Source organism: Bacillus rossius, chromosome 3, assembly GCF_032445375.1.
Source record: "Bacillus rossius redtenbacheri isolate Brsri chromosome 3, Brsri_v3, whole genome shotgun sequence".
Lineage (NCBI taxonomy): Eukaryota > Metazoa > Arthropoda > Insecta > Phasmatodea > Bacillidae > Bacillus > Bacillus rossius.
The window spans coordinates 79807007-79832746 of NC_086332.1; the positions used below are offsets into that span (position 1 = coordinate 79807007).

General features: G+C 38.6%; 1 protein-coding gene across 5 annotated transcripts in view; it reads right to left on the bottom strand.

Annotated features, from left to right (window-relative positions):
- Positions 1-25740, bottom strand: part of LOC134530956 (adenosine deaminase-like) — a 70459-nt gene that overhangs the window by 15611 nt on the left and 29108 nt on the right. The window contains exons 4-10 of one of the 5 annotated variants that reach the window (XM_063366310.1): positions 20073-20134; positions 13946-14071; positions 11505-11638; positions 9909-10112; positions 9394-9506; positions 6745-6914; positions 3267-3393 (exon numbers count right to left, since the gene is read on the bottom strand). In XM_063366310.1, coding sequence (XP_063222380.1) covers positions 3267-3393; positions 6745-6914; positions 9394-9506; positions 9909-10112; positions 11505-11638; positions 13946-14071; positions 20073-20134 — 936 coding nt within the window. Of the gene's footprint in view, positions 1-3266; positions 3394-6744; positions 6915-9393; positions 9507-9908; positions 10113-11504; positions 11639-13945; positions 14088-20072; positions 21616-25740 lie in introns of those variants that run through there. The other 4 variants (XM_063366312.1, XM_063366311.1, XM_063366314.1 and 1 more) reach the window with 4 other exon arrangements.

The following is a 25740-nucleotide window of genomic DNA, read 5'->3' on the forward strand; positions in this document are numbered from 1 at the left end:
AACTTCAGCAACATGGTGCTTCTGGCAACTTCAAAGATTATGTTCATGTTGATGATAATGTGTATACAAAAGCTGCACCACTGAATGAATGTGAAAGTGAGCTGGACAAAGTTGTTCCAGTTGTATGTGAAGATGGAGAAGAAGAAGAGAGTGATGATGTGGATAACGACGTTCACGAACTTCCAAGCAGAAATGAAGCTTCTTCAGCATTAATTGTCTTGGAAAATGTTCTGGCTGCTAGTGCTGTAGACACTGATGTCTTGTCTTCCTTCGACAAACTTTGCAGTGCAGTAAAGGACATTTATGCAACTAAAAAAGTGCAGAAAAAAATCAATGAATTTTTCAAGCCTCTTTAATTCTCTATTTGACTAATTTTCGAGTAAAAAATCAATACTTGATTTTGTCGATTATTATTAATGTGAGCATATGCACCTGTTAATACAAACCTCGTTAATACAAACTGCAAAATTTTAGGTCCCTTCAGGTTTGTATTAAAGAGGTTTCACTGTACTATAATCCTGTACCAGCAGAGCCACTGATGAGATTTTTTTGGGTGGATTCCGGCTGTTGACCTTTACTGCCTGGTTGCATTATTGCATTACTGCGCTGCCGGAGTTTTAGTTCGCTCTGAGTTTAATAGTTTTCATTTCAGTTTTCTGTTTTCTATCGGATTAAAATTTTCTATGATGATTTTTTGAAGAATAAATCTGAATCTCAGAAGCAACATGATATTACAGACTTTGTTTTAAACAGTCATGCTCATTTTTATTTATTTTTTCTTTCTATAGAGAAGTTTGTTACAACATGTTTTAGTTTTAAATACCATTGTACTGTACTTTAATTTTTCTTTGGTATTCCCATTAAAACTATATTTGACATTCAATAATCCAGCAAAATCACTAATTCGACATGGCAGCGGCCTATAATTTGCTGATTAAAGACCTTTTACTCTAATAGAGGATGAATGTGTTTCATCAAAGCCCATGTTCTTTATAATAAGTAATCAGTAGAGACCTGCAAAATTCGCGGATTCATTTGGTGATAGGCTAGAATTCAAACACATATACCTCTTAGATAATTTTGCTATTGGCTTACTGTTCATCTGGACGAATCTCAACCAGTTATAAACCTTCAACCAAAGAAGGATCGAATCACAGACAAACCAGCTTAGACGACTTACAAGTCGGCAGCCAATGAACTTGCGTTATTTGCCCGAGTGTACAGGGGTATGTGCAGTCTATCCTGAAGGCCATCGAAACCGCGAATTTTGCAGGTCTCTAGTAATCAGTAATCACCTAATCAGTAATCAGTAAAAATATAAAATGTGGTTTGTCCCTCAGAAAATAAATGTATCCATATTGCAAAATTAGATAGTGACATAAACCATAGGCATAATACCTAATTGACAATAACTTCATCCATTTGCAACTAACATCATGCAAAGTAATTAATGTTTAAACATTTCACAAACTAACTCTAATTCAAATAAAATTTTAAAAATATTTAGGTATTACCTTTATTTTACATGTATTTGTGGAAATGATTGCATCTGTGTCAACACTAAAATGTCTTAATTTTTTATATTAATCAAAAGTCCTAGTAATATATGTCTTTCTTTTTTGAAGTACACAAGGAGCAAAACACTCATGGCTTCAGTTAGAAAAGTCATTACTGATATTCACTTGTACCTATTTTAGCATTTCTCAGCTAGATTTACTGGGAAAACATTTTGATTTTCTAGAGGTCTGAATGGGTGCAACAAAAAAAAGTGTTAGAACTTACTTGAATAACATATAATTATGTGGCAATCACCTAAAGAAAAATTCCAGGGTGTTAAAATTGCTTTGATAACTTTAAACAAAATAAGCCTCTATTATTATTTTGGTTTTGCCTCAAACACACTTTTTGGCACTTGTGAATATACAAATGTATAAAAATAATTAAAAACACTTAATTTAATTAATTTAAAAAAATTCTAAGCTATCAAATAGAGTTTCTTTTCTTCTGCCAACCATACTTAGAGCCAGTTAATCAACCGGTACTTATAAATGTTGTGTGGTTATTGTAGATTTTTTTTTCTAGTGTTCACATCAGTGTCAATTGACTACTTCTATTTGGCAGGGCAATTGTGGGAAACCTGGGAGCAGATAATTTTTAATAAAAAATCTGAAGGCTGTTAACATTACTGTGTTCATAACTGTAAATGTTATCTGTGCATATTGCATTACTTGTAAGGTTTCCTATGAATTCTTTTGACAATAGACTTGTAATTTGTGTCATCATGGTAAACCCAAGCATTGAAAAAATGTTGAAACTCAACAGGGTCTCCCAGGCACTCGGGCCACAGGGTATGTGCTCCATCATTGGGTGATTGGTACATAATTGAACATACTTGTGGTCTCAGGGAGGTAGAACACAAGGTAATGGCACATGTGCTGGGAGAAGGAAGGTGAAACCACCGTCTGCTCAAATTCATTTGCTTCTGTGTACATTGTCACAATGGGAGCAGATGGTGAGCGGGCCGGCAAACATGCACGGCGTGCTACAGATTTTCTTAAGATTTTGTGTGAATCATAAATTTGTTGGTTTGAACGAACACAGGGTTAATTTATTTATATATATGTGGGTGGGTGGGTTAAAAAGGAAGGTGTTTCACTTTATGTTTATTATAAAACAGTAACTAATTTGGATGTAATCTCTGCCAGCCTACTGAGGCCTACTATAATTTGGTTTGAACAGGTTTCGACACAAAGCTTGTCAGCCACATGTGTGTCTGTGATGAGACCACATGCGAAATATGATATTGACCGATTTTGGCTTCTGCACATTGTTTCAACTTTGGGTAATGGTTTTTCCATAGAACTGTAAAAACAGGGGCTGTAAACGAATGGTACTCCTTCTCCAGATGATTTTAAGACACACTACCTGCAAGCATTTGTTCAAAATTTTCAAATTGTATTTAGCGACAACAAACAACGTGACCCGATGTGACAACTTGCCATATCTATGATCTGTTAATACAACTTCTTCGTGAATGCAAATTTTTGCATCTGCCAGAGTTTGCTTGAAACGCTGCTGTACTTCTTTATTTGTAAATTTTGCTCACCACAGCGAGCGGGGGACTAAAAATTATGATGAGAGTTTTACAACCTTGGTATTCTGCTACCTGTCCCTGCCATGGCACACGTCTTGAGCTGAGGACCTGAATACCTATTTTACTGTGACAAAATCTGTATCTGTCATCTAGTACTGTGGCTGGGACTCACGGCTCGAGTGAAGTGTGCCTCAGACATCCCCCACCGCCACAGCAAGTCATAGTTCTCCTGGAGGTATGCGCCGGTGATAGTTGGGTCGTCCGTGCTGATGGAGTAGTTGGCATCGTCCTCTGCAAACCTGCTCCAAACATCACCATCCATCTATTCATCCCCTCCTAATACAGGATCGCAGACATCATGGAAAACATAAATTTTAAATTTTTGGAAAAGTCAGGAAGTAGTTTATGGATAAGGAAATTTAAATTAATTGGTTACACAAAGGCTGTTCTGTATCATTGATTCATTATGCTGGAATCACAATAGCGCAAAAATGGAGACGCAAAGATATCTAACAAATCACGTTCAACCATCTAGGATGTCAGCATGACAAAAATGGCGGATGCGACAGAAATATTTTCCATCACGTCGCGGACATGGCATTACTGAAATGCATGTCAGAATTTTGTTTTCAAAGGATAGTTAAAAACTGTTGCATTGGTAATTATACATTATTACGTATTCTTGTACTTTTAAGGTTTTGTTTACTAAATCTATCTGTGAAATCTTGAGATTTGTTTACTCACAGTGATTTTTCCAATTGAATGTTTAATTTGAATTAAACAAATTACTCAAACACATCTATTAAAAACACCTAATACTAATGGTTATTGTATGTAATGAAGAAGCATTTTATATACAATCATTTATTTGTGGATGTTGCACAGGTAAAAACTGTATTGTCACGACAATGCATTATTTTGCTGTTGCATCACATCCTCGCATCACACTGTTCCGTGTTATTGTGATTCTAGCATTAACTGTATCGTGCATATTTTATTTTAAGTTCAGTTTTTTCTTTGTTGAAATGCCGGTGCCAAGTATTTTTCAGATGAGTTGTATTTTTTCCACATGATGCTGGATTCTACCTGTGATTTTTAGAGACAAGATTTTATGGTTTATTTGCAAGCCAATTTCATTTTTAAAACAGGTGTTTTCTGTGTTATTGGTTTTATTTTTTATGAAATCTGTTCATTAAAAAATATAACTTATTACTGAAAAAATATGACTCTTAAATGTTCCATGTTACTTATTTCTCCTGTTTTTCAGAACAAATAAAATTGATCTGTCAAGTATTTTTGTGTTTGAAAAATGTATGAAATGGTAATGTTACGAAGAAAGGCAAAAATTAAAATTGGTTATTCAATGAAAGTATAACATTTTTGCTCATTGAAAAATTGTAATAAGTCAGAGAAGTCTGTTTATGGGTTTTGCTGTACACACTGTTACAGCGCTTGAAGATTGTGGATCACAGTTGGACATCCACTGCTGCACTAACGTATCATTAGATATGGGCGTCACGGGTGGCCCAACACACTAGCATTTATACCGAGCGGGAACCCAAGTGGTTCGAAGGCCCACTGTTGTCGCCTTGAGTTTGTGTGCATAAACATGGAACATAACACACTGTCAAAAGAAATATTAGAGATGGGCCTCAAACCAAAAACTATCATAAAATTTAGTAGTCAAAATATCAATAATATTTGAAAATAACAATTTGAAGGAAAAAATTTAAGGAAAGGAAAATTCAGAAATTCATGCACCATCCCCTCTAGGCCGTTATCATCTTTTTCTGTGGTGACTAATATATTTTTTGACACCTACTAGGTACTTAACTCTCAACATATTGGTTTATTTATTTAATTTAAATAAAAATAAATAAAATTACTGAATTGCCTGGTAGACACCCTGTTGAGCTAATTGGAAGTCTGTAAAAATATTATCAGGTAAGAATCCCATAAAGTGTCATAGAATTGTCCATCCACTTAAGATGGTTTGTTTGTGTTGAATTTGTGTTACTGTTAAAGAAAGAATTGAAAACGTAGCACCATATTAGTGTTTAAAAAAAAGATTTGTTGCAATTTATTGCCTGTTTTTTTTTTTGTATGTGGCAGTGAAATAACCAGTGGTATGAAAGTAGACTTTTTGCTTTGCTTAAAAATGTGCTAACCACCATTTTAATGTGTTTTTTTGGTTCTAGATTCCTGTCAAAGCAGAAATTATTGTGGTGGCATTAATATGATATGGGAGTTGCAATATTACCAGTGTAATTCGATCACACTTTATTCTTTGCTCATATTTTTCTATAACACTTGTGTCTTGCAAATTAATATGATAGAAAATTAGAAACCACTACACCTTTGTTTTTGCTCAGATAAATCAGAGTAAGATGTACAGGTGCATACCATAAAAAGTTAGCGTTGATGTATGTTATCAGTGGCGTAGCAAGCAGGTGGCAGAGATGGCCCCTGCCGGAGCAGGGGGGGGGGGGGGGCGCTGCCACGATGGTTTCGCATTACTGAGCCCTCTCCCCTCTCTTTTAATCCAAGAGGGGGCACCATTTTCAATTCTGGCCAGGGGCGCCACGGCGCCAGTCACCTTAGCTATGCCACTGTATGTTATGTCTAAGAAAACCACCAAAAAAGGTTCTCTTTCATTTATAAACAACAAAAATATTTTAAGTAGGGTGTAGTTAAAATAAAATGCGAATATATTTTACGCTTTTGCTAAAGAACTATTTTTATATACAAATATTAAGAACATAATCCTGTAGTGTTAGCAAGAGTAGTAACATTTTCATAAGTCATAAAGAACAACTACTGTACTAAACATTTAAAGATATTAAACTTTCTATTTTTTCACCCTTAATGATTGTGATATATATTGGCAAAATAAATTGCAGCCTAAAGAATTATAAAAGTCAACAGGCAGTAGTTTTAGTTACAGGTAGGAAACAGGGCACTAGTGCCTAGTTTACTAACAAAAACTTTAGCCAGAAAGATAAGTTCTTACAAAGGGGTACATCCAAAGAAACAAATGATGCATATGACGTAGTAAGTACAGTCTAAAGTTGTATAAAATGAACTTTCAGTAGCGAGAGTTGGTTTGTACACTACGCATAGAAGCATGTCTCCTTCCCATGTATCAGACATGTTGTAAGGGATTTTGATCCATCTATAGCTCAGAGCAGATCTCATGAGGCTAGAGAAGCAAACTTGAATGTCCGTGAACACAAGAATCACACACCCTTTACGCAGAGGCATCTTTGCTGTGCTCCTGATTCTATTGGGAACTAGACCCAGGGCTCCTGTGCGTGCACCCGAAACATTAGATAATCATTAGTACAGCACTTGGTTCTGCGACTGCAGACTGTGGTGGATGACTCGCAACAGTATCTGACGCTGGACGGCAGCTGGGAATTCTACAGGAGGAGGGAGTCACCCAGCGTTCAGATTGTGGACTCCTCTAGAGAATGTTTACCTTGTATGCAGTATCAATACTTGATACTTATACTTGTTCAACCTCAAGTACCATTACATTACCTGATGGCAATTATCTGTGTCTCTCTCTTTCACCTTTTAGTATAATTAATTTTTTGTTTAATCTTTAATTTAAAAAATATTTTTGGGTGAGGGTTATTCTTTCGACATACCTGACGACTGGGTGTTTTTCCACGCTAAGTGGTACAGAGCCCGTCAAGAAACTGGATATTGGACATGTCTCCAAGTGCGTCTTCTCTTTCAGACACTTGCTGTACAGTTGCAGGTCGTCCAAGACGTGGTAGCCATGTCCGATCCTCTCTGCGCCGTATATTTCCAGCGCCTGAAATGCACAGTTTCATTTGTTGATCCGACAAGATTGTGGAATTCAGTTTAGTGTTCAAATTGAACTGTGTGTTATGTTCATCTGTTCAGGTAAGTAGTTCTTCAGCCAGAAGGAGATCAGCTTTTTTGTAGAGTGAGGTGGACACTGTTGGGACAGTTAAAAATAACACTTATACGACCTTACTGCAGAGAAGCCGAATATGACCCGATTGCTACTGTCCAAAACTAGGGCATTGGTCGCACAAAGTGACATTCTCATTGGAGATGGAATATTGAATGTACTCCAAGACAAAGCCTGTATGAGAGTCTGTCCTTCAATAAAGTGAAACTGAAAGCTTGAGTGTAATTTCATCAGAGCGCTTCACCATAGATTATTTATAACCATAAGCAAAAAAAAAGTTTCCTTTTAACTTATTAATTAGTCATTCCTTAACTACACTATTATAATCAAATAATGCATATCTTGCATTAAAAATTAGTATTCCCAGATTCTCTAGGAATGTAAGTACTTACATAGTAGTATCAGTGCTAAGCAGTTTTTTGAGTATGAAATACTTATGATATGCTATATTATTTTTTTATCCAAATTATAACAATAAAGTGTAAGGAAATAAACTTATTTTTAAACATAATTGTCTTGTAAACAATACATGCCATGTATAAGAGGTATTTTTGTAACAAAACTTAGTTTTTATCATAAAAAAAGGTAGGTCTACTTATTTAAGGATTTTATTTTGCATATTACCCAGGTTATCGGGATTTTCAATTGTCCAGATTGCCTTTGGTCCCAGTTAGTCCGGATAGACGAGGTTTAACTGTGCTACGTATATTAACATTAACTTATCCTGTGCTATCAAACAGTTATTTTAAAATTTTATTAAAAGATTGTGGAAAAGTTGTGAAATTGGTTTACTAGTTGTTTGCAGACTTCCTCAGGAAATAGCAGGAGAACAAATAGGAGTACACCAATACCTCACTTAGCATGACTAATGTGTTCCTAAATATGTTCGAGTTATTCGAATTCATGTATTCTGAAGCATTGGTTTCCACAAATAGCAAGGCTAATTTACTCAATGTGTTCCAAAATGTGTAGGGAAATATTCTTTACGTAATATAAATGCGTAGAATAACACTTGACAATAAATGTCACACCATTTATCTTTATAAGCCTACCATCAAATATTTTGTATGACAAATATGACACAGCATAATGGGAGATGATAGGTGGTTATGTACTTATCGTCAGCTGGCTGGTTGGCTTGCCCGTCTGGACGTGAACAACTCATGTTGTGTACCTTTCCACAAACTTTCCTAACCATCCTTTTTTGACAGTGAAACCGATATAAACTTTGAATTTTTCAAAAATTAAAGTGCTTATTCGCGTATCACTGCTTGGTTCACTCCAATCCTGTCAGGCCCGTGATATTTTTTTTCATTGCACCATTAATTTAACAACCTTTTCCATGTGAATCATCTATTCATTTCTGTTCTGGTATCTAATGTCAATTATATTCCTGCTAGTACAACCAACAGCATCAGACTTATATAAACGTTTGATAGAGTCCTTATTTCATATGATTGTGCGCACAGTTGACTTGCTTAAAACTAAAGTGCGACCAACATAATTGTGACCTTAATGACTTTCTGCACGCTGTAATACTTCTAGTTTTGTCTCAAATACTTAAGCATTATGCTCTCACTTGGAAGTCATGATTCCAACATGATTCCAACTGCAGGTGCTTGCACACGTACAGTTACTGGTAGATGAATGGGCAGATGTTGCTTTGTGTTTGTGTGTGCTAGTTCCCTGCCACTGACTAGACTGAAGTTCATCACGGCTCGGTCTGTGGCCTGGCGACAATGGTACGGCCCGGCGGCACATGCTTGGATGTAAACACATTTGATCCTTTACACTCAATAGCAGCAACTGATTTTATCATAGCTGACGTTTGCACAACAGCCGATAGCGTAGTCAGACATGCACGTGCATCTCTTCCTTCTTTGTACAGCTAATTGTATGGCACAGTACATGTGTTGTTTACCGAGTTGAATAGACTTTGTGGCATCATGCCAGACATTTTTTTTTACCTGTGGCGATTTCGTGCTAACAAATTTACTGACGTGCTATTCAAGACTGGGGCAGTAAAGTTAACATTGCACTAAATGAATTTGCGCAATTTGAAGACGTGCTAAGTGAGGGATTGGCGTATTAGTTTTCTATTTCAGACTTTCAGTATTGATATAAATGGTAATGGTGAGTGCAAACTTTATATTGTGTATGTAAAAATTTAACTGTCGGTTCTGCACATTTTTTTATATTTTTTGAAGTGAGTTTGTACTGTAATATATTGCTTATTTTGCCAAATTGGCCGCTCAGGCAGCAAAAACAAAACCTAGTTGGGACAGTGAAAAGTAGGAAATCTGGGGGAAATTAGCTGAATGAAGAGTGTGGGATGTAGGAGAGTGCAGACACTCACCCTCCGGACCATCTCTGCAGGGCCAGACTCCCCGGCATGCACTGTCCGGTGTATCCCGAGCCGGCGGGCCTCCTGGAAGATCTGGACCTCGTCGCACTCCTCCTTCACCTCCTCTGGGGACAGCACGCACATCACAGCGGTAACACTTGTCCGTGCACCTACTGCCTGCAGTTTGTATGTAACACTAGTTGAAGTAAGTACCTGGTTTTGCCCGGACTTTATGCTGAGTGCATTTTTGAAAGTTTAAGTGTGCAAATTTTCATCTAGCTTAAAGTTATAAACTGTGGATATTTTAAAAACCCACAGATACTTTTTATATGGATATATATGTGTGTGTGTGTGTGCGCATCAAAGCTAGAATGTTTGCAAGTAGGAATCAAGGATTTTCTCAGGATAATCCCATTTCCCTCACCCATGCAGTTTTTCTCATCACCACTTACCTTCTCTAATGACCCTGATGTTGACAAGACTAGCCCTAATACATTCGCCCATGTGTTATCCTGGCCATCGCTTACCATACGTGCTGAAGTCCTCCTTAGCCAAGGCGGCCATGTCGATCCCGACTACGCCTTCGCCGCGGAAATGCTCGCACAGCTTCAGCACATCTCTCGCCATGTCGGCACCGACGAGGGTGCACAGTACGTGCCGTGCCTTCACTCTGTGATCGTTCTCCCCTCGGGCGAACCCCCGGTCGACAGCACGCACCACCTCGCACAGGGCTGCGGCCAACACGACAGTTTACAGTTAGACGACCGTCACTAGCACGCTCGCTTGCTGTTGTGATCATGACCGGGAAACTGATGGAAACATGGCATAGTATACCACATGCTGAATCTCTCTTCAAATGTTTCTGAATGGTGAATGGACTGAAATATCCATTTTATCATGAACTGTGGTCATACTCTAGTTGCAGAATTACTAAAGCTTATGCGGGGACACTTATTAGACACTGTTTCACAGAAAAAAATAAATTTTGGTGTGGGTGTGGCACTTCTAGATTATGTGTAACACCCACAGAATTTATTTTCATATGAGTTGGAAACCAAAGTTGCCAATCATCCCAAGATTGTGGCAAGAAAGTTAATATTCAGAGAAAACCCAATAGATCACAGCAACAGCTACTTTGGCACCAGATTTGAACCTGAAATTGTCTTTGTGGGAGATGACGTGTGGTCAGACCATGGTCTTTGTCTCACTGTAATAGTTTGTTTTTTATTATTACAATATCTACATATGTTCATGTAATATATGCTTTGTTACGACAGGGAAAACAGGTTCGAAAAGAATAGCCCCATTAATTAACTACTTTTTATTAATAGACTACTATTTACACTATTAATTAAATTACAACACAGTTTACTCTCACTAAGGGAGCAGGACTCGGCTGTGGCTCTCCCCATTGCTCGTCTCTTACCGCGCACCTACGTCCCAAAACTCTGCCTCGCACTACTCACTCGTCCGTTGCTCATAACAGTTTCCCGATGTGCCAGTCTCCTGTCACGAAGCCAGTCGTTCGTCGTCCACCCTCACTCGCCCACTTCACTGCCTCGGAGGCTGGCTTACCCCTCAGTCCCCTTCTGGAATGGTCTCGCATCACTTTTAAGTGTCGCGTCATCAGGGTCGATTTGACACCCGAAGCTCCAGGAAAAATGGGCTAAATCTTTTCTTAAATTCTTTAGGTTTTTAATATTGTTCGAACTGAATATTCATGAGTAAATATTTATTTCACTTCTTAAATTTTTTTGTTAGTATACCAAAAACATAATTTTACCAGCAATCTATTTTACAGAAATATTGTATTACAGATACAAAAATCTTAAAGTGCATTTGTTTGTGCTAAATTGCACACTTTAGAAATAAATCTTAATTTAACTAAATGAGAGAAGAAATTTATTTTTAGTTTATTTTCATCATTGCTAGTGAACTTTAGAATAAGATTTGGTGCTATGGTAAGATAACATGTTTTGTTTCTAGCAATAAAAAAAATTTTATGAGTCAAGTGTTAATACAAATAAATCCCTGTTAGACAGAAAGAGAATAAAAGCAAGGTTCAAGCAGGGCTCCCAACAGTGAAATGTGCATGATCCAAAGAAGTGGCTGTGAGTAAACACCTTCGAAGGTTGGCGGGACGTCCAGTGGCAGCAGGAAGTGAGGGCTGTAGCGAGCCTCAACGTAAGTGACTCCGTTCCTGGCTTCATCCTCGCAGAACTCGTACGCAATGCGCTCAATCGCCTGCAGGTCGCCTCTGAGTACAAGCGAACACACGGTTGTTGGAGATACTTTCAAACCTGCAATTTATGATATGCAGAGAAACCTTAATACACAATGTATTCTATAAGTATATGTTAGGGGACATTCAATTTTCCCAAAATATGAAAAAATGATGATAAATGTGAAATTCGCACCTAATTTTGTTTCAACGCAATATGAGAGATAATACTGGTAAAACGCAAAATTTAATACGAATGTTATTAGTGACTGTTTGTTGTTATGAAAGGCTTTTTTAATATGTGTGAGTCCAAGAAATCTTTGCATTTCGCATAAATCCCAGACAGTAGCGGATGCAAGAATGTATTTCAAGAGGTGATTTAAAAAAATTAATAATTTTTTTATTTAAAAACTTAATTCAACAACAGTTTCTACCTAGTTGGCCCGGAATGTATAGCAAAGTCAACAGCAGTTTATAGCTTTATACCTAGTTGGCCCGGTGTGTTAAGTGCAACCATGTCAACATGCATCACTGCTTTGTAGTTTGTGATTCCACGCGTTGTAACAGCTCACTTTGCATTACCCAAAATAACACACTGCCTTCACCAAAATCTCACATATATTTTCATAATTCAGGAGGGGGGGAAAGAACCTTCTTATCACACCCTTTTTTCCCTTCCTGCATTGGCGTGTGGGAAATGTAGCAACCAGTTGGTTTTCTTGATGGGCATATGTCTTGGCATCAGGATGTCATTTTGTGTCCTTACTTAAGGTTTTCACACGGCATGTTGATGATTTAATTTTTATGACTGCTCTGAACATCATTTCTGTAATCTTACCACGATAGCTCTCTTGTGTATGTCATTTGGATGCATAATTTTGCCACTAATTACATAAGCAATATTATTTGTGAGTTGCGAAGCATCGTGGATGTGACAGTAATTATGAAGATTTGCTTAACTCTTTACCTCTATTGGATTACTTAGTAAAACATATGCCAAATTTCATTTGGGGGGGGGGGGGGGGTATATTTCCACTGCATATGCCCCTGATTACACTTTGTAAATGTACATTTACAAAATATTTGAACAAACTAGAAATTGAAGAGATTTTTCATGACTATTTTACAAGAATAGCCATAAAATAATAACAATGAAAAGAAGATGAAACAACCCATATGAGTTGTGACACTGAACACATTATGTAGTTTGTAAATTGGAGTTGTAAGTGGGTGTTGCTGCTGGTGCAGGTAACTGACTGTGACGACCAAGTATGTTTCTTCTTGAAATTGCAGTTGGAGACTTCAGATACACAACTCTGATGTTGAGTGATATAATTTTTTTTTCAGCCCTTCAAGTCACGCTTGGTCAATTCCTAAGATGTACCTAATTTTATTTGTTTATTGTAACGCAACTATTTTTTTTTTCTTGTGTAATGATAATCTTATGCTTTAGTTATAATATTAATTTATAATTATTTTATAATAATTAATAAAAGTAAAATTAAATTTATTTATTTCACAGCCATAAAGTATGATGTCCACGAGAATGTAGGTACACCTTAAACCCACATAAACCCACACATTCAAGGTTTGATAAACTCAATGTTTCATTGAGATATAAATTATCCATGTCACTGGAAGAATAGATTGAAATGGTTAATGCACCGACCTTTAAAATAAGCAAGAATTTTCTCAGATTTTGTTGGATTCATCTTGGGGATATTTATATAAAGTTTGAGAACTTACTTAGATTCCTGTTTCCAATGCATTTTTTGGTAGAAACATCTAAATAAGTTAATGCACCTGCTGTGGCATGAATGGCTAATGACAGGGCCTGACCGTATGGCCCTATATGGGACCAGCAATAAGTAGTGACAAGATTATATGGTGAGTTGCGATAAAACCAAAATAAAAACGAAAAGCATGTCAAAACACGGCATAACATGAAATGCAAGTTAATACACTACATAGCACCGCAATGCAAGTTATATCGTGGAATTAAGAGGCACTAAACCAGAACTTAGTTCAAAACATTAATTTTAAAAAATCTTTTCAGTTTTAAATTCAAGGAATGTCATTATTTTGATCAGAAAAATTAATTCAATTTGTTTTATTGTTCTGAATGTTGTAGAACAAATTATTAAAAATTATTTTACTGTAAAAATGCAGCATATAAATTTTAAATATTACAAAGTAAGTATTACAAAACAGCTTTTATATAAATAAAAACAAAAACATCAAAATCCTCCGTTTTAAAAACGAAATTGGACTAAAAATAAAACCATGAAATCTTGTGTCTAGTCTGATTGATAGTCGCAGACAAGCACACTGCTGGACACTGACACAATGGTCGGGATGAACAAGCGGAACGGGCTGAGAAAGTGTTGCAGGTCCTTGGGCGTCGAGATCACGCACATGTCCCGCAGGTCTTGCAGGGTCTCGCAGCCGGCCAGTGACAGTCCCTTCTTCCTGGAAGCAGTCCACACTGCAAGGATGAATACACGGCCAGTAAACGTGAACCCGAGTGCTGGGAAGCAACTCTTATGTTGTCACTGCAGGTGCAATACTGTATGTGTCAAACTATTCGATTTTTTTTTTTTTTTTGCTTTAGTTGGTAGTCGTATGATAATTATTTACTGTCATATGTGTTAGCTGCACTTAGTGCAGGAAATTTTCACTGATTTTTGTATTTTGAGATTGTAAAATCAAGAAAATTTACTATAAGGTTTTGCAACTGCCGCAACAATATGCTTGTCTTCAGCCATGTAGAGTTTCGAGCACTTACATCTCTAATGATTTTCTTTACAGCTACAAATTAATTCAAGTGTGTAATAACTTGATGTTATTGAGGCGTTAAGCCCTAGGTTCAAGTGACGATTTTAGGAATGCCCAGTCAATCACAGAAGCTGTGGGAATGCAGACAGCTAAGAGAAGAAAATTATTTTGTACCACTGTAAACTTGATGCAAAATGAAAATTAAGTTTTCTATGAAGAAGAAATTGAGCTAACTTATTTCCTCTAATGAATGTGTTTGAAGGCAAATAAAGTAAGTGAAGTACAATGACGAATCTCTTTCCAGTTACAGTATATGTGCATGTTTGTGTATAAGATTTTGGAGTATAATTTGTAAAATTATGTATATATATATGTGTGTACGTTCCGTTTCCTGTGTGTACGTTCCGATTTCCTGTGTGTACATTTCGTTTTCCTGTGTGTACTTTTAGTTTTCCTGTGTGTACTGTGTGTACATTGCGTGTTGGAGCCGAGTAGACTTGTATCCATGTAGCTTCATAGACATGTAGTTTCGTAGCCATGCGGTCTTTTAGTCATGCAGTCTCTCAGCCATGTATAACTCGGAACCAGCTAGAACCTTTTAGACTCGTAGCATTGTAGCCCAATATCATTGGAGCTGTTTAAAGAAAAGGTAGTTGGAGCATTTGGAGGCCGTTTGGAGCATTTGGAGGCTGTTGGAGCATTTGGAGGCTGTTGGAGCATTTGGAGCTGTTGGAGCATTTGGAGCTGTTGGAGCTAAGAAGTAGTCGTTGCACGTCTATGCAAAGCTAAATGTTTATAAGATTGCTGGCTTTCGCAGGTGATCCTGTAGTAGGATAGTAATTGTGTAATAAATATTATGTTTGTAAAAGACTTTGTGGTGTTTTATTTCTCGAACCTTACACTTTTCTGGTACTTTTTTAAAATTAAAGTTGTTTTGTATCGGCCAGGGATCGAACCAAGGACCTTAGTCGATCTAATCAATCAGTATATAGATTACAAATTTATTTAATGAATTTTGAACTTTTTCCCGAATCTCTAGCATTACAATTACGAATTTCCAATATGGCGGTCTTGATGGCTTATAGGATGATGGTAGTAGAGGATTTAAAGTCTCTTTAAGAATGTTGAACATGGTTTATATATATATATATTAAAGTGTGTTAGTTGCTTATCTATCTCTAGAAAAAAAGTAAAATTTTGTTGGAAGAAAAAGTATTTCATCCCGCATATTTAATTCCTCAACAATTGGGAATTTAATGTGTGATGTATGTTTGCACAAAAACATAAGTCACCTGAAAATTACCATTTAGTAGATCATGCCAAAGTGACACAGTACAGACAAAGTACCTTACTTTGTTTAGTAAACAAGATTGGTGGTGAGAATGTGGTGGCAAGGGCGCCCATATGATAATTTGTAGGGGGGGGCCAGACTTAGGGGTATAAAGTATTTTTAATATTTTGGAAGACTAACTGCGGCTTGTTACTAGCCATAAAATAGTTCCAGTTCTGACCCTGTTAAAAATTTTTGTCCTGTTACTAAAATACTAGACCACAGTACTCATTCGCCATAACAAAAACTTGATTGGCTACTTTATTAATTAATATTAACTATTTTATTGAAACAAATGAATTTTTAGCAACACAAATGCAGGAATACAGTCCTTATATTTTTGCAGCGTCTCGGGTACACGAATATCAAGAATACAGTCCTTCAACTAATTTCTCTCTTTACCCCTAAATAAATGTCGCATACAAATTAAATTAAAATGATTATAAAGTTTAAAACGTGTTGGTCAAAAGTTTTAACTTTGGGAGAGAAACAATTTTAATATGTTATCACAGTCAGAAAATAGTTGTTTTTAAATGTAACACCTGAACTACGCTTATAATTATAGTCAAAAATTGTTTCACAATTAAATGAATATTACTATGTTTCGATATGAATCATAATTGCTTATCATTTAGAATTAGCACAGATGGATTCAGTAGTTGATGACTATAAGTTTATTTAGTGATAGTAAAGCGCAGAAAAAAATAGTTTATTATTAAACTAGAAAATTTAACCAAACAGTATTTAGATGTTAAGGAATTAAGTGACAACAAAACCAATGAAAATAATCGAAAATTTCTAAATGCTGACACAACTCATATATCAGCTTTCCACAGAAGAGTTTAGTTCGGCGCAATTATTCCACACAAAACAACCGGACACTGTGTCGAGGCGTATTTTAAGAATATAAGAAGATCCAAATCACAGCATATTTTTTTTTTTTCGTGTCGTGTGGTGCAGGCCCCCGTTTGTGGTGCGGGCCCATAGGCTACAGCCTAGATAGCCTGCGCGTAAATACGGCCCTGATAAACACTTAAATAACATGTTCAGTACTTAACTTCAGAATTAAGAGTACACTAGAACCTCGATTTTACGGAGCCCGGACTCAACGAAGCCGCGATTTTACGAATACATTTTTCAGGAACCATCTAAAATGCGGAAAATTTGACACCAAAATATATTTTATAAAAAAAAACACAATGAAAACATATAAAAATATTAATTAAACACAAAATCGAAAAGAAAAAATGGACTAGGTACACTTTATTTGTCGCAAAGTTCGAAATTTCTTCGACTGAAAAATTATGTCAAGGCCGTAAAAATATTTATTTTACCGCAAATGAACTATACTCAACATTCCTTACCCATTCCAACATTTCCAGCTCGTGAGCATAGCAACTGAGCTTGAAACCTTGTGAAGCATGAGAGAAAGAAACGATATTGAGTAGCTACTTCCTCTCCTTTCCGCTAATCTCCAGCAACCCATGCCATTATCTTGACATGTGTCACATTCATTACCTTCGCTGCATCGGTTTCCCAGTAAACAACGCTCAAAAATGGTTAAGTGACGCAGCAAGTAGACGCGACGAGCGGATTTTAAACTAAGCTTTTTTTAACTTACTGTACAAACAAATAATTCCCTATGGCTATCACAAATTCAAGGGCTTCTCGCACTAAAATGTACTGTGTTTTTAATGAATGTCTGTCGTTACAGAGCAGCGTTTTTCTTCACCAAATAAGCCTATGATTAGAGACCGTAAAAATTCGCGGATTCCTTTCGAGACAGGCTGGAATCCAAACTCGTTTAGCTTAATGCTGCGTCAGTGATTGGACCGCAATTTACCTGAAGGACTCTGAGCCAATGGCAATCGCTCAACAAAAGAAGTATCGAATCATAAAAATCGCAATAAACAGGTGTCCCGAGTCGGTAGCCAATGACCAGGTGATAGTTGCACAAGTACATAGAGAATCGTGGAGTCTATCCTAGTGGTCATTGAAACTGCGAATTTTTCCAGTCCCTACCTATGATCACTTTTATGAAACAGTACAGGTGTACACTGAACTGTGTGCTAATTCTCCTCGAATATGTTACTAAAAGTACGTTCATTAATATTTTTCAAGCCGATCTGTTAAAGATTAACTGATAAATATGATAAGGTGAAGTCCAAAAAAATGCAAGGCAGGGAATTCTTCCAGCTCATCAACCCGATCCTGGAAAGTCTCGTCTGTGTTCAGTCGTCTCTGGCAAGGAGTGGACAAGTTTGCAAATTCAAATATAAATTTATTTTAGTAGCACGCGTCTTACGAAAAGGAAAGATATCCAAGAAAGGCATGTCAGACAACCTACTGTCACCACACAAAAGTTAACATGATACAATGCGTGGTGCAATTGTGTTTAGTCGCTGAGATGTCACTTTTATATCACTCGTGCAATGAGGCAAGTTGTGGAATGTTAAAAAAATAAGGCGAACGCAAGGGTGGGCAGAGGGCAGATGGCAGTCATTGTTTTTACTATTTAATATTATATATATATATTTATTCATTCCGTTCAATAAATTATAACATGTATCTTCAGGGGGTGGGGTGTTTAAAATTTTATGAAGATAACGATTTTACGAATGCAATCCAAGCGACCGTGAGCGTACGTAAAATCGGGATTCCAGTGTAAATTGCTTCCGAGTTTACTGAAGGTAGCAGAATCCTTATCCCTTTAAACACTTTTGAAGGGAAAAAGTGGTTTTCCTCTAAATTCAAAATTCCTACATAAATTTTACGTTGTAGACTTTTCTGAACAATAATTCTTATTTGAGAAACTTTAAAGGTGTAAGCTTACCTTAAAAATTGTGAATATTCTAAGCGGATGTGACGAATGAGGAAAACTAAGAAACACTACATAATAACAATGGTTTTTATCTTTACACTTTTCACTGATTTATTTACACCTAAGTTATTTATACTGACTGAATACACTAAACTAAATCTAGACCAGATGCATAAAACTGTAGACCTAAAGACTATTGAAAAATCTCTGTTTTGAGATGTTAATTGTGAACATACACATTATTATGACGAAAAAGTAGCAAAACATTTCGCCGTCTACAAGCACATGTCAACTGTCGCGTCGTCTAACTCTGACTGGTCTAAATCTGTTGTGTTGTGTTATCGCGTGAGCTTGGGTAGCATTACGAAGGGGAATGACTCGCCACGGGCGTTGCGCTTGAACAGCGTTTTCTCCCTGTACACAACACCTTATATCGCAGCAGCAGAAACTAATGCTTGAACTAACATAAAAAATGAAGTAGACATGTAAAAAACAATATACAATAATATCTTCCTGATGAACCACTTATACATAATACCGAATTTAAATAATTTTCTTTAAAGTAAAACACCTGACTACACTATATATTTTTTTCCTTCCCTGAAAGCTAGGGGGGGGCCACGGCCCCCCCCTGCCCCCGGGTATGGGCGCCCTTGTGTGGTGGTATAGTGGCTTATATTTATGTAATAAAGAATTAACAAGCTGTTTAAATATATCTTGGTTCAAGAAAAAATTGTTTACTATTTTCAGTTTAATTCTAGTGTAGTCACAGCCTTAAATCATGAAAGCTTTTTTATTTGGCACATTTATACCTCTGCCGTGTCGTATTAGGCAATTTTGCGGATTATAGAATGTCGATGTAGTTTTCACAGGAATACTAAAAAAATAGTAATGCATTACAATGATCTTTAAAACTATTTGTGATAAGGTGCTCTTTGGCAAGAAAGATAAAACGCTGAGCAATCTAAGACCAAGGACGCAACATTGTGATTAAGGCCATGAAACCGCTGGATCCTTACAAAACATCTGACTACGAGCGGGTGGATCTGTGCCGAAGTATGGAATTTGCCAAACTGAATAATACTGGGTTAAAGAAAGCCAACAATATATGAATAATGATTGGTTAGTGTTTCTTCAATGATTTCCTTTATTTACAGGATTATCTATAATTATTATTTAAAATTCAATTTATCATAATATTTATTGTAGTAAACTTAACCTTCTTTCCACAACACTTCTTTAGCATAAGAAAATAATGAGCAAGGATCTTGGGAAGTTCAAGTGCTGCACTTTGTAGAAAGAAATGTGAATCACAAGAGTAATCACATTGTTGGCAATGCAAGAAAGCAATAAAGGCATTGGTGTAAAATGTAAAGTAAGTCTGGCTCAGGAGTGAATGCAGAAAGAATTTAATTGATGGGGCGGGGGGGGGGTGATAGAATTGTTGGTGGGTGTGATAAATTATTTTAAGACAACCCCCCCCCCCCCCTTCGTACCCTCTTTTTGTATACGCCCATGGTCTGGCTGTGTTCTTCAATACTCACTTTGCAAGCTCCCAAATAGTTTCATGCCTCAGCGAACCATCTAAGTGGACATGAAGTTCCACCTAAAACAAAATGATTTTTAATTGATTGCTAACAGTTAGTTCAACTGGGTGATTTTTTTTTCTTCCTAAGTAAAAAAAATTATCTCTGCACTCCCATAAGTTTTTTTTCCCTTGGGAAAGTAGTGAAATGAATTTAATCAATTTTGGGTTGTTTTAATCTTGTTGGGTTTACTGTTACACATTTTATTCCTTATTGTAGGTATTTATTTGCCAGTTTACAACACAACACGATACATAACGAACGCCATCATGCGCCATTGCTCAACTGTCTTTTAGTGATGGGTCGTTCGTTAACGATTCGTTCAAAAAGAACGAATCTTTGAGAGAACGAAATCTTGCGATTCGTTCGCGATGTAAAGAACCGGCTCTTTGAGAGCCGGTACCTTGAAAGATTCGGTAGAACGAAAATGCGGAGAGAACGAGAGAACCAACCGGCTCTTTGAGAGCCGGTACCTTGAAAGATTCGGAAGAACGAAAACGCGGAGAGAACGAGAGAACGAGATGAGAGAACCGGCCACGCGCCCGGTCTGATTCGTTCGTGAAATGATTCATGACGTCAGGAGTCTGAAGAATTAGTAATCACAGCGTGAGCATGTTCATAAGAGCAAACGATAACTGATCAAATAAAATAGGGTAACATGAAAAGTATCTATACCTGAAAATGTCAACTGTTAAGTAGTGGTTTAAAATTGCGTTTTCACATTCACATACACAAATTTGGGGGGGAAAAAAAACATGAATTAAAAATAACAGGGAAAGTAACTACAAATGTTCACACTTACCATTTAGGTGTTAATTAATGTACCTACTTCATTTTTCTCTCTTCATACTGAATCGCAGTAGTAGTATTCAATTTTTGTCTTTTTTTTTCTAAATGTGTTGGTCTACATGTAAACACTTTACTCTCTCTAGAGTGTAAATAGCCTGTATATTAATATTTGTAACTTAAAAAGTAATACAATATAAATAATCTTGTTTCATATACGCAACTGTGATTCACTGGCTACGAAAAGCAATGTTCAAGTACTAGCTATAATAGTGCGATTACAAATTAAAGTTAAGAAAGATCACTTTCGTACCTAACATTCTTAGATTTAATGCTCCCGTATTATATAGAATCACTGCATGAAGCATTTGCAGCGATCAACAGTCAATAATTTTATAACAGTCAGTATACAACTAGACGTTTGAAATTTCATTTACCCATGCAGAGTAGATAAAGATAACCACCCACGCGATCCAGCCTCCTCTCGTTATCGGGTCACGCGATAACGAGGGGAGGCTGGAAGCAAACACGTAGCCAATACTCTAAAGGATGAACGAGTTACGACACCTGATAAAAGAGCCAGATCCTATTCACAGAAAAGAACGAAATGACCGAGATGAACGAATCGTTCTGAACGAATCTTTCACGGAACTGATCCGAAAGTACCGGTTCGGTCAAAAGAACCGTTCTGCCCATCACTACTGTCTTTCACACAACAAGCACACCAACTCCGCCTCCTAAACAGTGGTGCCAACACACCACATTTGTCACCAGTCCACAATTACCCTACATACACAACACCCCTCCCCTTTTACATGACACAGTCCTTCATCCAGCCTGGCTTAACAGATTCTCTGGCCGGTCTGGTCCGTTTTGGTGTACGAGCTTCGCTTGTTTCCCTTGCAGCTAGTGGAGACTGAAAGGTGCTTTGTTGTTCTGCAGCCATGGGTACTCTTGGCGAAAACCCTTTGAAGTCTGCTTCTTCACCTGGAGACGGTGGTGGTAGGTCCTGACTTGCTCTCTCCTCCGCTCCCTGGCCTTGTACGGCCTGGTCCTTTTCTTCCTCTACTGCCATTGGTGACCTTACTTCACTGCCTGCATATGGGGTCATTTCTATGGCTTCTTCCGGAGGGTGGGCATGTCTGGACCGTAACTGGTCAATGTGCCGCCTCATCAACACCCCATCATTGGTGATTACCTTGTATGATAATGGACCGGTTACTTCAATGATTCTAGCAGGCAACCATTTCTGCCCACGCCCCATGTTTCTGACGTACACCAGGTCCTGTGGCCTGAACTTCCTTGGTGGAGATGTAGTCATGCTGTCTTCTTGTCTTTGCTTCATGTCCTCTGCCAGATCTGGGTGCACTTTATCCAAGCATGTTCTTAGCCGACGCCCCATCAGCAGTTCCGCTGGACTTGTCCCTGTAACTGCTGTAGGTGTTACATGTTGTGTTATCAGCATCCGAGCTAAACGCTGTGAAAGGTCACTGCCGCTCATCCGCTTCAACATCTCTTTTGCCGACTGTACCATCCTTTCTGCTTGTCCGTTGGATGATGGATGGTACGGGGCAACTTTAATAAGCCTGATCCCATTGTTATCTGCAAAGGTAGTGAATGCAGCCGAACTGAATGCTGTTCCATTGTCACTCACAATCGTGTCTGGAATTCCATGGGTAGCCATCAAAGACCTCATTGCTGTGATAACGCTTCTAGCATCTGTGGATGGCACTGGAAGCACCTCTAGCCATTTAGAATACGAGTCAACGACGACCAGAAACACCTGCCCCTGAACAGGGCCAGCAAAATCTACATGTAGGCGTGACCATGGTTGCCTGGTCCATTCCCAGGGGTGGTTTGGGGCCCTTGGTGGCGCATGGCGCGTGGACTGACAAACCTCGCATTGCTGTACCATTTCTTCGATTTCCTTGTCCAGTCCTGGCCACCACACATAACTGCGAGCCAATGCCTTGGTTCTTACTACTCCCTGGTGACAAGCATGTAAAGTTCGCAGAAGGGGATTTCGCCCTCACTTGGGATGACTACCCTCGATCCCCACAGCAAACATCCACGGTGCAGTGATAGCTCATGCTGCCGCCTCACATATGGCTGGAATTCTTCCCCTAACTTGTCACTTGGCCAACGAGTTCCCACCCACGAACAAACTCTAGATAGAATGGGATCTTTCCTAGTCATACCTGCAATGTGATGTGCCCTGAGGGGGGGAGTGTCTAACACTTCCAGAAGCAGCACTTCCATGGGTGCTGGTACCTCCATCTCTGGGGTTGCTCTTGGTAGCCGACTAAGGCCATCCGCATTCGCAATACTAGATCCTGGCTTGTACACCAACACAAAATCGTACCCACTTAGTATTACACTCCAGCGAAGCATTCGGGGCGAGATTATGTTTGGTGTGACTTTATCGGTCGTGAACAGTCCTAATAATGGTTTGTGATCAGTGCGTATTTCAAACTGCCGACCATAAACATAATTATGGAACTTCTTGACCCCCGCTATAATGCTTAAAGCCTCCTTGTCAATTTGGGCATACTTCCGCTCTGTTGACGCCATGGTTCGTGAATAATAGCAAATTGGCACTTCTTCCCCCTGATTATTCGGTTGGCTAAGAACAGCTCCAATTCCATACTGAGATGCATCACACGTTAATATAAGTGGCTTTTGTGGGTCGTAGTGAGCTAGTAAAGAGTTTGAGGTTAACAGAGCCTTTGTAGCCGCAAAAGCTGCATCCTGCACCGTGGTCCATTCCCAGCGAGCGTCTTTCTTCAAAAGCTGATGCAAAGGTTCTGCTACACTAGCCTTATCCAACAGAAATGCATGGTAAAAATTAAGAAGACCTAGATATGCCTGTAATTCATCTCTGTTTGCTGGTGTTGGTGCATCGTGAATGGACTGCACCTTGTCGGGGGTGGGCCGTAACCCATGTTGATCCACCACATAGCCTAGAAATGTAACTTCTGAAGCCCCCAGCACACATTTCTCTGCCTTGACATGTATACCAGCATCTCTGAAACGCTGTAGTACCTGTCGCACATTGATGAGCAACTCTTCCATGGATGTGCCCTTCACTAGTACATCATCAAAGTACGGCACGACGTTCTCTAGCCCCGCCAGTAGGTCTTCCATGAATCGTTGAAACTTCCCTGGTGCTACTGTGCCGTGTATTAGGTATTTAGGCACGTTTTATTTAAAAATTTTGTAATCTTAAATATTTTTGGAAATATTATTTTTTTTCTCTCATCTTATTTTCTTTACGGCCAGGCCCTCAGCCTCTGTTCTCAGAGGCGAGCTGATTTTCTTTCCCAGCCTCATGCTAGGCTAGCATTCTGGCTAATATTTCTCCCGCCTCCAGGCACGTCGGAGCCGGTAACGTTATTTCTTCGCGGGTCTCCTTTTGCTAAGAGCAGCTTGTGAAGCAGTGCTGAGCCCTGCTAACTCTGTCACGAATCGGTATAAGGTTCACTAGCAGCAAGACACGACAGGAGGATCCCGTGGGCCTTGTGTCCCACAGACCATGCGTTTTTTGAAGCCACCCCCCGCCTGCTCACCCACCCTCTCTTCTCAGAAGTGGCTAGGAGCGACGACCGCTCGAGTGCGTTAACCGAACTCAAGGCCATCTCAGGCTTGGCAGCCGCAGTTACGATTCTGCACCTTAACGACACCTAGCGACGGCTGTGGTAACTAATGCCACTGGTGAGGCGTCGGCAGCGCCGACACTACCGCGCTCGCGCGGAGGTAACGACAACCTCTCCCCTCCTTATGTCTCAGGCCGCTAGGTGGCACCACTGGTTACTCCATTAACCCCCTAGCTTGACACTCTCGTCGGTCACTAGTCGATTTATTAGTACTTCCTCTCGCCACCAAAAGATAGCGCCTCAGTCGCGCAGTCACTCCAGTAAGATCTATTTTTTTTATGCCGGACACCTTCGGGTGGACTCGGTAATTTTCGGCCCAGAGCCTACCCCCCCTCCCATTCACTAGAGACCCCGCGCTTATGATATCCTGGTGAGATCCCGCTCTGAACTTACTTCGGTGCGCGCCTCCTGACTGACTGGTACCGTTTGTATCTGCGATCTTCGGCGAATCATCGACATCGTATATTATGTAGTCTTCTCAGACTAAAGGGATGGAGTCCCTAGCTAAAATTATTAACCAGTCAGTAGTTTAGGTGAAAGTAGAGAAACTTAGTATTTTTATATAATTTATTTTCTAATTAATCATGATGACTTCCGTGGCTACCGCGAATCGTGGTTCGAGTTTGCGGAGACGAGACGCCCTCTCCTGAGCGCCAGGACCAACACCCTGTTTTGGTAAGTCTTGACATCATCCCCCCCCCCCCTTTTATTTCCCTCTATTGGCCTTTTGCGCCATTTAAGTATACTGTCTGGAAACAGGTCTAATTCTTTGGAATTTGGACTTTTGTTTCAGACAGGGTTCCAAGTTTGGGGCAACCAAAATCCTCTGCCAGAACCTCTGGAGTCGGTTCCTGCGCAGTATCCAACATCATTAGGCCTACTACCTTGATCACCGTCTACCTACAGCCCCGGGTGATACCCGCATAATTCTATCTTTTTATTCACGAACCCAAGATTAGTGTAACCCAGTTAAGACAGCGGACAGTAAAAGGCAGTTCGAGGAGAAGAAATTTATATTATGTTTTGGAAGGACTATATGTACAAACTTTAAAGTTACCAATGTTAATTTCAGTCTTGTTGTTAAATATTTTAATTTTTGTTATACATTAAGGGCCGGCTCTATCGTAAATAACGTTAAGGAATATCATATAATAAGTGTAATTGTGAGTTATGTAAATAAGATCACT